This window comes from Nestor notabilis, unplaced genomic scaffold (assembly GCF_000696875.1).
Source record: "Nestor notabilis isolate BGI_N333 unplaced genomic scaffold, ASM69687v1 scaffold22794, whole genome shotgun sequence".
NCBI classification, from domain to species: Eukaryota; Metazoa; Chordata; class Aves; order Psittaciformes; family Psittacidae; genus Nestor; species Nestor notabilis.
The window spans coordinates 3,833-16,921 of record NW_009924609.1 but is presented as its reverse complement, the minus strand read 5'-3'; the positions used below and the strand labels follow the sequence as shown (position 1 = coordinate 16,921).

The window sequence follows — 13,089 nt, the reverse complement described above, 5'->3', positions numbered from 1 at the left end:
TGAGTGCACTCGTTCCTGAAAGGTACTTTAATCTTGCCAGATTTTCTGTAGTTATTTTCTGGTAAATGAGCCTTTGAGGATTGTCTGTTTACTTCCTAAACCTAAACCCATGCTGTTACAAGAATAGTGCCCATTTTCCACTGTTCCCATCACTGACGCAGCAAAAAAGACTGAAAGTGTCTTTGGACTGGAGGGACTGACCATACTGTTTTTAGTATGCTCTGATATGTCAGATGTCTTACATGGATGTAAGTAGATCATTTAAGAAAGGCATAACAAGCAGTTGTGGGAACTGAATTTAGATGTATATTCGTATTAGAAGTAATTTTTTTTTTAAACGAAGTAATTAACTATTGGTACAATTTCCCTGGGTATCTGACAGACTTCTTGCCATTGGAAGGCTGGAAATCAGTACTACTTCTCTAATGTAGGTCTGTTCCAGCAGCAGGAGATACTGTGTAAACTCACTTGACCTGTTTAGCCTGATTGTGGTAATTACTAATGGATTTTAAGGAAAAGAGGAAGTGTAAGTAACTAGAATGAGTGAGTGCAGAATATTGCAGGCAATTTATAAAGTACTTGTGTGCTGAAGATCGCCTTTCTTAACTGTGAAGCAGTGTGTCACCCAGTTTTGCCCTCTGAGTAACCCTGACCCAAAGGGCAGGCCATAATTGCAATTCCTCAGCCCCACTCTAAATGGTGGGTTTCATTTGCTGGACAGGTACCTGCATGGAGGTGAGCTGGCTGCAGGTTCGCACGTGGACTCCTTCTGCTCCAAGCAGTCTTCATGTCTCTTCTGACATTTTCCGTCAGATGGATGGAAAACTGCTTCCTGTGCTTCGGATAGAATGGAAAGTGGCCACTGATGGTAAGTGGTGGTGGTTTAATGTGAACATGGAGCAGAAGATTTAGGTGTGATCTAGTAAGGATAGGGAGAAGAGTTATGACGTGAAGTCTTTTACTGATCTAGTCATGAAAGCAGACCTCTGAATTTGGGAGTTCGGCTGCTTCATTTTGTTTGCTTTGGGAGATGTTTTTTGATTTTTCTTGATGATTGAATTAGGGCTTTGGGTGTGCTGGGTATTCAAGAATTTAGAGTGCTTCCACTAGTATGGGATAATGACATTTAAAATGGGAAAAGCAGGTAAAAATGGAATCAAGTGTCCCACACCTTTTCCACAGGTAGTGAGGGGAGAACGGAGATTTGCACTGCAAACATTGCCTTTTCAAGGCATAGTAATGAACACAGCAGTCTCATGCAGGGGAATTAGATCTACAAACTGAACAAATGAGCATTAATTTGAGAAAGTGCAAATAAATTATGCACTGTTAACCAGTGCAAGTTCCTCCCATTTCGGCTTGTCTAATCCTTGTAACTTAGGTTTCCTATACACACATGTCTTGCTAAAGGAATAATTATCTCATTGCTGGAGCCTAAATGAGTAACAGTAAAATAAGTTTTCGTACTCTCCGGTTATCTTTGATTGTTTATTTGTGTATGATGCTTCCCTTACCTGCTCTTGTCCATGGCTTTGCACTGATTCATGATAGAATTAAATGTGTTCGTATCTTCCTTCTGCAGGGCCTTGTCTGAGGGCTGTTTATCTCAGTATAGCTATTGTAGTGCAAAAGCAGGTGTGACTTGGGGTAACCCAGTAATTTTGTGTAGCTATGGTTATAAACTTTCTCACTGGGACTGTCAGTACCACAATAAAAGCATGTTTGCTTTGGTGCCCAAACTGCATGAAGCAGCCTTAAGAGGCAGAGCTAAATACCACACTGAACTTGTGGAACTGCCAGGGTGCCTGAGAGAATGAAGTTGCCATCTACTTTGCCCTTTCATTTGCACAGATGGAGCTCTTGCCATGCAGGACAACCTTTAAGCTGAGAGTGCTGTCAGTCAACCCTGCATGCTCACTTCTCATGGCCTTTGTGTTAGGACCCTCAGCACTTCAAAGCAGTAAGCCTGTGACAAGTCCAGGCACAGTGGTAATCCCTGTGAGGCTTGCAACCCTGCACATGCAGATGACAGAAAAAGAAAGATACATTTCTCTGTCCCTGACCCTGCAGCTAGCATCCAGTATCTCCAAGGGGCAGAGCTGGCTGTGATGCAAGTGAACAGCAATCAACAGATCTGTGCCCAGTTTGACTTTCAGAACAACTTGACACTTCAGGTCCGTCCGGACGGAGGCCGGGTGAGTGCAAAGGGCTCTAACCTGCTTTTTCTAGTCCATTGGTTTGTATCTACTTTCACTGTCATACAGCAAGGTTATCAAAAAAAAAAAAAAAAGACTCTTAGAGTCGATGAAAGTAATCAAGATATTGGATTTGAGACATGCTGTCTGTTCCAGTTTGTTTTACACTTGTGTGTAACTGTGTACAAGCTGTTTACTTATCTTGGTGACTCTTTTGCTTTTCCCATTCTTCAGGTTTTAAGAATTGTTGCTTTCAGTGCCTAGTACTTGTCATCATCCTGGATATTGCTTAAAGTAAATAACTGTAGGAGGTTTTGCATTCTGCTTGACAGCTGTGCCTCTTCTAGTCTTTTTAACTCAACCTTTACTTTACTTCCACTTCTTTCTTGTACTCTCTTGATATGGAGGAAAGCACCAACCTTGGAGGTGATCCATCAGCTCTGAGCCTAGGAAACTCATCAGAAAAATGCTGAGCATAAGACTGTTGTATTAGCTCAAAGATCCCAAGAAATAACTGTATATTTCTTATTCCAAACAGAAGGTTTTGGGACAAACTAAGCACTCGTACGTTTAATATACTTGAGTTCCGTTTTGTTAATCGTCAAGCTTAAAAAATAAAGTCATATGGGATGAGGGAACACAGTGGAACAAGTCAGCCAAGTTAGCTGTTAATTTCAATGCCTTTATTGAAAAACATTCTTGTTTAAGTCTTTGTGAATGTGTTTTGTTTTCAGTGGAATTTCACTTTTGACCGTTTTGAAGTGGAACCTGGCCAGACTTATCAAGTTACTGTCTACCACCTTCCCAAACTGGGTGTAGCTGGAGACTACAATTACAAGTCCACATCTCTCACAGTGCCTGGTAAGAGATATCCAGTTTACTCTAGGTCTTGAGCTTAGGACTCTTCTGTGTGTATGTGAAAATTTGCCTATAACTAAAAAGAACTTTTGGTTCTTTTTCCCCAAAGATGCTGGGTATCTGCAGTGCCCTCTGGCTGCACTGACTTGTTCGTGAAACTTTGGCACTCAGTACAAAGTTTAAACTGTTCCATAATTTTCTTTTTAACTTGTTTATAGTTGTCAAAATGATTTTATAAAATGGCAAAGTATGTGATGTGTCAGTCAATGTGAGCTGGAAAAGGAGAAACTTGGGTTTCAGCCCTCTTACCCTTTCATATACCTGAACACTTAGAGAACTTCCTGGCTTTTATCCTCCACTGTTCTTCAGAAACCTAATGCATTGTGTGAAGCTCAACAGTTACAGGGAACTTTGCTGATTAGAGCTTACAGGTGAATTACAGGGGCACTGTAAGTATTCCAACTTTGAAAGTGGGAAATATAAGATGTGCAAGGTTGGGTTTGTTTTTTTTCAACTGCTTAAGCAGGGAGTTGTGCCTTTTACTTTATCAAAATGTGGGAGGAGAGACACAGTTTAAACTGAGACTTGTAAATCCCACATTGCTTAATGTTGAATACGTAACTCTGGGTTGGACTGATGAAGGTCCCAAAGAGCAAGGCCAATGTGCTAAACGAATTATAAATTTGGAAACGTATTTTGGGATCAAGAAATATTCCAGCCTCCTAGTTTTCCTGGGGCAGAATGCTTTTGGAGGAATCTATTGCTGTGGCATGATCACAAGGCCCAGAGATCAACATGAAGCCTTAATTCCACTATGACCCTGTCTGCAGATGTCTTACATGAACAGGGGTTGTCAAATGTTACTGTTATTATAAGTATTGTATGTTTTCAGTCTTTTCTTATTAATTATGTCTGTTCTGGAAAAAAAAAAGGCACCATAACATCATGGGAGGGGGTCTAGTTTATACATTGGAAACTAATGTTATTCTACTGCAATATTTTGCTACTGCATTGACAAATGGTCTCTATCAAGGAGGGCTTGGTTAGGTGTCTGGCTTCTGATAAGAAAATCAGCTTCTTTTTTTTTTGTTTGTTTTTTTGTTTTTTTGGTTTTTTTCCCCTAAATGGAAGTACAGTGTTTCTAGTGTTTCTAACTAGTCACTTGTGGTCCTTCTTGCAGATTGCAAGGACTCTCTGATGAAAAGAACCATCCCATGTATAAAGACAGGTAAAAATCTTTGAGTTATTTAGATGTTGCGAATTAAGTTTCACAGCATCACAGAATGGTTTGGGTTGGAAGGGATCTTAAAAACTATCTAGTTCCAACCCCCTGCCATGTGCAGGGACACCTTCCACTAGACCAGGTTGCTCAAAGCCCTGTCCAACCTGGCCTTGAACACTGCCAGGGATGGGGTAGCCACTACTTCTCTGGGCAACCTGTGCCAGCACCTCAGCACCCCCAGAATGAAAAAAACTCCTTCCTAATGTCTAATCTAAATCTCTCTTCTGTCAGCTTAAAGTCATTCCCCCTTGTCCTGCCACTACATATGCTTGCAAAAAGTCCCTCTCCAGATTTCTTGTAGCCCCCTTTAGGCACTGGAAGACTGTGATAAGGTCTCCGCAAAGCCTTTTCTTCTCCAGGCTGAACAAGCCCAACTCTTTCAGCTTGTTTAGTTTGAATTCCTTTAACTGAGTTGTTTTGACTGGGTGGTTTTGCTTAGCATGGGAAGCTGAAGTTGCTGGAGCTTTAGACCGCAAACAGCTAACTCCCACCTAGATAAAGCTGAACTTAATTTACAACCTGTGCTTAGTTATGTAAATGAAGACCTAGAGACCAGTGCAAATTAGAAGACAAAGGCGTTGGATCTGTTAGCAAGGAGCAACAACCAGAGAAATTAAAATAAAATTATGGACCACCTTGAGACAACGGAAGAATCCAATGATGGATGAGGAGAACCAAAACCATTGGACCAAGAGGCATGTGAACAGTGCGTGATGGTCAGGTGCATAGAATGTAAGGGTATAAAAACCCAGGAATTTCTTTGTCCCTCCTCAGAGGCACCCAGTCAAGCTGTTCCTGTTCCTAAACCACTCAAGTATTTTTCTAAGAATCAGGTGTTGGCGAAACAGCTGTGGGAAACCTGGGGAGGAGAGTTTTCTTTAACATAGACATGGGTTCTCTGTTGAAATATTTTTGACAGTTGAGAAACTTGGGGATATCTGCACTATTTCAGGCAGCTTGTGGGAGCCCAGGATCCAAGGTCAAAGTCTAGATGATACAACTCTGCTTGTGAGCTTTAACCCATGGATGGAGTCAGCCCGATACCAAATTCATGTGGCCAGTTTCCTGAATGAGAAGAAGTGTAAAATGATCACACGTGATTTCACCGAGGTAACTAGCTTCAGAAATTATACCTGATGTGGTATTTTAGAGGAACATTTCTTTAGTGGTTGCTAAAGAAGGACTTGGAGCCATAGAATCATAGAATGGTTTGGGTTGGAAAGGACCTTAAGATCATCTAGTTCTAACCCCCCTGCCACGGGCAGGGACACCTCACACTAAACCATGTTGCCCAAGGGTCTGTCAAACCTGGCCTTGAACACCACCAGGGATGGAGTACCATGATGTAGAAGGTGTAACAAATGCATTTGAACAGCAATTTTCAAGGAATTACTTTCACAATTTTTTAATTGCCTTTGGAAAGAGGAAATCTATTCCAGGAATTTGATGGATAAAAGATAAGAGGGTTTATAATGCATGGAGCAGTCTGTAAACATCTTCCTTGAAGCCTGAAATTTCATAGGTGATTTTCTGGGCTCTTTTACCTTTGTCAAGCCAATGCCTGTGGGTTAAGACTAAATAAATCAAAAAAAAATGGAAGTACAAAGTTTCAATAAATCATTGGTTTATCAAATGTGATGGCAGCAGGGGAGGGTAATTAATTATTTTTTTGTTCAGATCAGGAATAAGTGGGCTTATAACAGATGCTTCAGCCAAACTGAGAATAAATTCCTGTAAGTCTTAGAGCCTGTTGTTGAGAAGCTCAAAATAGATCCAGAGTATCTTCTGAGACAGAAATGTTCCTCTTCAGGCATCTGAGGGAGGAAAAATGCTGAATATTTGGTACCAGTCCCCACCCTTCCTTGTGGGAGGGCAGATATATTGGCACTCAGTTTGTTTAATCTTTCCATTCCTTTCACGCTTAAAACCCTTCATACTGCATCCACTGATATGTATTAAGTTATGACTGGCAGAGCTGGTGTGCATATTTCCCTGGTAGAAGAGAATGTACCTCAGTATGGAGTATGTATTGGCTAGTCATTGTAAAGAATGTATTTAGATTATCATTATATTGATAGTATACATCAGGTAACAAAGGCAATTTACTTGTCTGTTCTAGTGTCAGAAGAAGCAGTGTTGACAGCTTTTTTAATTAGAGGAAGCTTGTTAATGTTTACACATTAAATGACTGAAGACATTTACCTTGTTAAGAAACTGTATGTTTAAGTTAACATGTTTGCAGTTATACAGTGCACATCTTTAACTATTTCCTGTTACCTATGCAACCTTAGCCGCCTCTCTGAATTGTATTACCAGGTCTGTCATGCGGGACACCTGCAGTAATGGTGACCAGACCCCATTTATCTGTTTTGTTTTGTGGGCTTTTTGTTCCTCTCCCAAACAAAAGAGAAATTGCTGCTTCTTTGGACCACTCCATATTCTCATGTTGACTCCTTTCTTCCTGCTTGCATTTAATTTTCTTCCTTCCCCTATAACTTACATCTGATTTCTGCAGGGTGGGCTGCAACAGCAAGTGAATGTCACTATCAAAATGGAGAAAAACATAAAAGCTTGCTGCAACTACAAAATACAGGTAGGATCTTGCTCTTTTCCCTGTGTCCTTCCTTCACCAGCGATGTTGTGAGCAGCTTTGGAATGTTACAGGGGTTTACACAGTGTTCTGTTCTGAGATTCACTAATCCATAATTATCTGTATCAGGGAAATAATTATTGCAGCTGAAAGAACAATATTTTTTATATAGGTATTATCTGTAGACAGTGGCTTTTCCTTACTATAGGGTTGCCATATTGGAGACTGTGGAGGAGGAATGGCAAGTGTTCAACCTCAGGAGCTTGCTGCCTTCTTAATGTAGTGTAGAAATCTTGATTAATATTGTTTGCTGAAGGGAAAGGGAGACTCCGGGTCCTTGCGCTAAAATACAGCGAATATCGAGGCGGGGGAAGGTAAAGTAGAGTACAAAATTGCTTTTAAGAATAGCTTCTGTTTTCTGAACTTATTTTAACTGCAGATTCAGCCATTTTTTGCGAACTGTGGCACAGACTGTCTGAGACACTCTGCTTTCATCCCATGTTCACCAGCTCCAAGTGAGAACTCCTTTTCTGTAAATTAGATTCCCATTGTCTTACAGATGAGAGCTGATCTTTTAAATGTAACTCTTGTCTTTTGCAGGTACAGACCCATCAGGTAAGAAGTTCTTCCAATACCCTGAAACTCTTTTTTTCTTTTCTGCTGCTCTTTTCCTGTCATATAGACTAACAAATGATCCTCCTTGGGAATGACCCGATGGGCAGGAAATGTCCCCTTGTAACACTGAGCTCAGAAATGAATTGTGTTAAAAGTTACTTCGCCATGATTTCACAAGGCAAGTATTTGTATGCAGCGTGAACCTTAAAGAGCAATTTTTTAGACATACTTCACTTGCACAAAATTCTTTGAGAAACAGTTTTGACAAGAAGAGGCTTAATATAAAATACTTTCTGTCACTTTGCTCAGTGTTAAAAAATTTGCATAATATAAAACAGCTTTGGAGATAATAGCGTGCATATATTCATTTTTATGAATATCAAGATAAATCATGTGCATAATGATTTGAAATCTTTTTTTTGGGCTGCAACAGCACCTGTAAGGAGTTAGTTTGCCAGTTTGCTGAAGATTTAAAAAGAAAAACACCTGTAGATTGAAAAAAATACATCATGCAAAATGGTGATTTTTTTTTTTTTTTTTTAATTTTTTTTTTTTTTTTTTAGAGTTTATTTTAAGGTCGATTACATGAACAGGCAGGACATGGGAGGCATGCCTGTCAAAGCTGGGTAAAAGTTGCTATTTAGAGGAAGGTTATTGATCTGTGTTTTCAGTGTGCTGCACATATGGTTCTTTGTGGAGCAAGTTTATGGTGCAGAGCATCAACATGAAAGCAGGGATTTGATTTGAGAAGTGACTGTGTTATGCTGTAATAGGGAAGTGCTGGACTACCTGTGGGTTTAGGCAGAGCCAGGATCCTTCTCCCTTGGCCCCTGCTGCTCAGGAAACTTCTGTTCTTTGATGAAGCTCTGTTTGCTTATAGCAATGTCTGAGCATTATTTTTGTACTGCAGGCGATACGATTATATGGCTCTACTGGTGTATCACTGGGATCTGTGTGTTACTGGTGGGATCAGTCATAGCAGGTGTAATGTGTATGACCAAAAAACGAGCAGGTAAGACTCATACCAGCTAGGAAGAAAAGATTCAATGCTAAAACTGTTTTTCCTACTTGTGTACCTATTCTTATTGCTGTTTTCTTCCTTGCTGTTCTGATGTCTTGCCACTGAGGTAATGTCTATGTAAACACTTTCTTCTGTTTTGCATCATAGGACTTGTAACATCTTAGTACCATCCACCTAGTTAAGTAAAGCCTTCCATGGGTTATGCACTGATACTCCATTTCCATAGCACTTCAGAGCTTATGAAGAGAAAAAGGAACTTAATAGTTCAGCCCTTTGTTTTCTGCAGATTGCTACCGATATCTTTTCCATTTACTTTTCTCCTGTATTGCATAAGAGTTCTGCAGAAGCTTCCTATTTGTCCAGACTGCAATCTTTCCCCTGTCTCCCAAAATCTGTACAAAATTCATTTTTATGCTATTTCGAGCTTAAATAATGTTTGTCAATTAAGATGTAAGAAGGGAGGCAGGGCACAGAGGTTGACATTGAGTGGGTTGGAAAATTGGGTACTTAAGGACTAATTCCTAGTCTTTTGTGCTGCAGCCATGAGGCAGTTATTACATGGAAACCGTGCAACTCACTGGTTGGTAAAAATGTAGTGAAGTACATGGCAAAATCAGCTGTAGAAAAGTCTATTCATTTAGTAATTTCTTTATTAGACTTCTCTCTCTCCCCGTGGTTTTATCCCTCCACAGTTAAAGATTATGGGGTTTTTTTAACTTTGGAAGGTGTTGTCATTTTAAGGATATGATCTTATTTCGTGTTTTCAGAACTGACAGTGACTTTCTCTTCCAGGACACTGGCGAGGGAAATGCAACCACAATAATTTGCAGACTGGTAAGACATCCTGCCTGTGTTTTATTGAGCACGTGTAATGCGTTCTGGAAGTCTCACACAGTTGTCCAGAAGGGGCTCTCATAAGCCCTGCTACTCTAGGTGCTTCTCAAAACCAAAAGGTAGCCTTAGGATCTTCCTGTTGAGCTAAAACAAACTGCGTATATGGAATTTGGAATGCCATATTTGCCAGATGGGAGATAATTGCTTTGTAAAGTGGTGAGGCTTTTGATGCAATTGAGGCTGTACTGGCAAAATAAAAAAACTTGGCTTATCATCTAAGCCATAGCAATGTGAGATTGTTTTGGGGTGGGTGCACTCACCTCTCCAGGAGGGAATATAGCTACATTTGCAAGCCTGTTGAAGCTGGTGTGCTGGTTTTGTGTGGTGAAATTCCATGAACTATTCAGGCATCGTTATAAATCACCACTCCACTGTCTGGACTTTTATATTAAATTTATACAGTAGGATGTTACCTGCATATGATGCCAAAATAGCTTCAGAACTGGTAGTTGCTATAACCTTTCATTAATATGGTCCTACATTGATTGCTGCTGACTTGCACTATTACAGTTTTGGGAATGTGGCTGGAATGAATATTTTTCTGTCTTTCAGCAGCACCATATGCTGACCTTCCTCTGCCACCATTGAAGCCCCGAAAAGTTTGGATTGTGTACTCTGCTGATCACCTGCTGTACGTGGATGTGGTGCTGAAGTTTGCTGAGTTTCTGATGACGGTCTGTGGCACTGCTGTAGCCTTAGATCTGCTAGAAGATCATCAGATCTCAGAGTTAGGGCCATTACCCTGGCTTACTCGGCAGAAGAAGGAAATGGAAGACCTGTCTTCAAAGATCATCATCTTATGTTCACGGGGCACCCAGGCCAAATGGCAGGCCATGCTTGGGAGTGAGCCTGTGTGTCTCAAGCAAGATCGGCAAAAACCAATGGGGGACCTGTTCACCCCAGCCTTGAATCTGATCCTCCCAGACTTCAAGAAGCCAGCATGTTTTGGAATGTATATAGTCTGCTATTTTGAGGGGATAAGTAGTGAGAAAGATATACCTGATCTATTCAACGTCACATCCAGGTACCAACTGATGAACAAGTTTGAGGATATTTATTTTCGGATTCAGGATCTGGAGAAGTTTGAACCTGGCCGCATCCATCGAATCCAGGAAATCACAGCCGAAAACTACATCGACACCCCTAGTGGGAGGAAGTTGAAAGAGGCAGTACAGAAGTTCAAGAACTGGCAGACTGAGCACCCAGACTGGTTTGAGAGTGAAACCATCTGCTTGGATAATGAGGAAGAGTCGCTGTCCCTAAACAGAGAGAGCCAGGTGGATTCCTTGCTAAGTGAACCAGGTGGAATTGTGAAACACCAGCTGCAGCTACGTGAGCCTGACCCTAACTGCTCTTATGTCATCGACCTCCACATGCATGAAGGTGAAAGCAGAGGCTGTAAAGTGCAACCTCAGCTTAATCCATGTGGGGATATGACTTCTCAGACTGTGGTCCTTCCTATGGATGAGGCTCCTCTAGTTCAGGTAGTAGAGCCAGTCTCTTCCATGGAAGATAGAAATATACTTGGCCAGCATGTGCTGAGTAATGAGGACTGTATGGAAGGACTTCCTCTTCTGGAGACAAGTGTTCCAATGAAGAATAATATCATCCTCCATGATGACTCTGAAGTTTCAGCAATAGATGACCAGAGTCCTGCAAACCTCTCAGGTAACCTGAGACACCATCTGAATGGACTTATGTACTCTCTTTGTCAGCAGAGTGTCATTCCTTCAGAGCCATTTCTCTGCCAAGAGGATGCTTACAAGCAACACCAGTTGGTCTTTGATGACCAATGCAAAGACCAAAGACAGTCAGTGCAATCAGACCAGGGCTACATCTCTAGATGTTCTCCTTTGCCTCCTGATGACCTTATGGAGGAGGAGGAAGAAGAAGAGGAGGAGAATCAGGAAAACCAGGTGGTCTTCCATGAACTCTCTGCAGAGGTCTTGAACAGTCTAAAGAGCCTCCAGCAGCAGCTGTTTTTCCAGGACATTCAACGGAGCTCTGACTGGGAGTGTCCTGCTGAGGTGATGGACACTGGCCAATCTTTGGAGGACTGTTAGGCTCTATCTGGAACCATTTGAAATACCAGGATGGAAGGTGGTACCATGCATAGTGCTGAAACTGCATTTCCAACACCATTGTTGTTCTCATGTTATAAATGACTTACTGGTAGGCTCTTCCTGTCTGCTGCTGGGAGGCAGGATTGCCCAGCAGACTGGTAATGCTGCTTCCGATCTCTGGAGAGAAGCAACAAATATTAGCCACCTCTGTGAAAGAACAGGCAGTAGTTCTGTCACGTGGGGAAATTATTACATTGACTCCTCACTGATGGATGGCAATGGCTCATCCACTTGTGCCTTCAAAATGCCCTACAGCTGTACTGATTCTATTGCACTGGATAAAAGTCATGGCCAGAGTTTGGAAAACAGATAATGTGGCAAAACTTACATTGCCATTGTAATACACATTTTAAATACTTCGTTGTAAATACTGTGTTAAAGATGTGTGCCTTAAACTTCAGCTAGGTTAGGGCTGTCTCTACCCAGTTGATACATGTATCTAGAGATTTTTAGTTTTGCCGCTTGTGCATTTCCAACTGCATTTCCATGGCCATTCAGAAATCAAGCAGGGTTAAGGGAGCAGTAAGCAGGATAAACTTTTAAATTGGGAGTCTCCATAACTCTGCTTGCCTTCCTACGGGGGAGGAGTGTGCTTGAAAACCAGCAACAGGAGGAAGCAGGCGAAAAAAGGGATAATGGACCAAAAAATGGGATTCTGGCTTCTCATACAATTGTAAGAAGAATCTGGGACTGAATACAGAGTTACTGAATCTGGGGAATCTGGTGTATTCTGTAATGCACTGCTGCAGTGCTGTTTGCTTTTGGATATCTTAGCACCAGGAAGACTTAAACTGAAGATGTGGATAGTGACACACAATTAAGGAAATTAAAGCCTGGCTTGGAGGAGAAAAGAGTGTAGCTTCAGCAGATGCTGGTTTAGAGTGGAGATATAGCTGAGTTAGGAGAGGCTGAGCTAAAATGAGTGTAAGATGTATTTATGTGGGTATAGATTCAAATGCAGGTAGTTCAGGTTAATCATTGTGAAATACTTCATAGACGAAGGGGTTCATGTTCCGGGAGCGGTGATAGTAACTGTATCAATTCCAGTGGTTTAAAAAAATTGGGCTCAATACACTAGTAAAGCTGGTTCCCTGTGAGTGATCATCTGTTGGCCCATGTAGTGCTGACTGGGTGGCAGACTAGTTGAGGCTGGTGTTCGCCTTGTTTGTTATCAGGGTGTCTGCAGTCCAGCCCACTGGATAACAGCCTGTGAGATGTAAATAGATCTAGGCCTTTCTCCTTTCAGACAAGCTTGTCGTCATCCTGTCCTTACCAGTTTACTTGTCAAAAAATCTTATTTCAGCTTTTTTAAAATCTGGTATCTCGGCAGAAGATAATGTGTATTATGTGTATTTTATAATTTTGTTTATAGCTTGTGGTTTGTGCTTAAATTAAAAAACAAGAATACTTTTTGGATATATTTACTCACTTTTATGTGCTCATTTCCACCTAACTCCTTAGGGTAGTATTCCTTACAGAAATCTGAAGCAAAACTGAGAGCCAGAACCGAA

General features: G+C 41.2%; 1 protein-coding gene across 1 annotated transcript in view; it reads left to right on the top strand.

Moving 5' to 3' along the window:
- Window positions 1-11,518, top strand: part of IL17RA (interleukin 17 receptor A) — a 12,589-nt gene extending 1,071 nt beyond the window's left edge. The window contains exons 2-12 of the mRNA XM_010012684.1: window positions 722-868; window positions 2,071-2,195; window positions 2,930-3,056; window positions 4,234-4,281; window positions 5,288-5,445; window positions 6,851-6,928; window positions 7,365-7,440; window positions 7,526-7,540; window positions 8,451-8,552; window positions 9,354-9,395; window positions 10,008-11,518. Of these exons, the coding sequence (XP_010010986.1) occupies window positions 730-868; window positions 2,071-2,195; window positions 2,930-3,056; window positions 4,234-4,281; window positions 5,288-5,445; window positions 6,851-6,928; window positions 7,365-7,440; window positions 7,526-7,540; window positions 8,451-8,552; window positions 9,354-9,395; window positions 10,008-11,518 (2,421 nt within the window). The 5' untranslated portion in view covers window positions 722-729. The remainder of the gene's footprint in view (window positions 1-721; window positions 869-2,070; window positions 2,196-2,929; window positions 3,057-4,233; window positions 4,282-5,287; window positions 5,446-6,850; window positions 6,929-7,364; window positions 7,441-7,525; window positions 7,541-8,450; window positions 8,553-9,353; window positions 9,396-10,007) is intronic.
- Window positions 11,519-13,089: the final 1,571 nt, after the last annotated feature.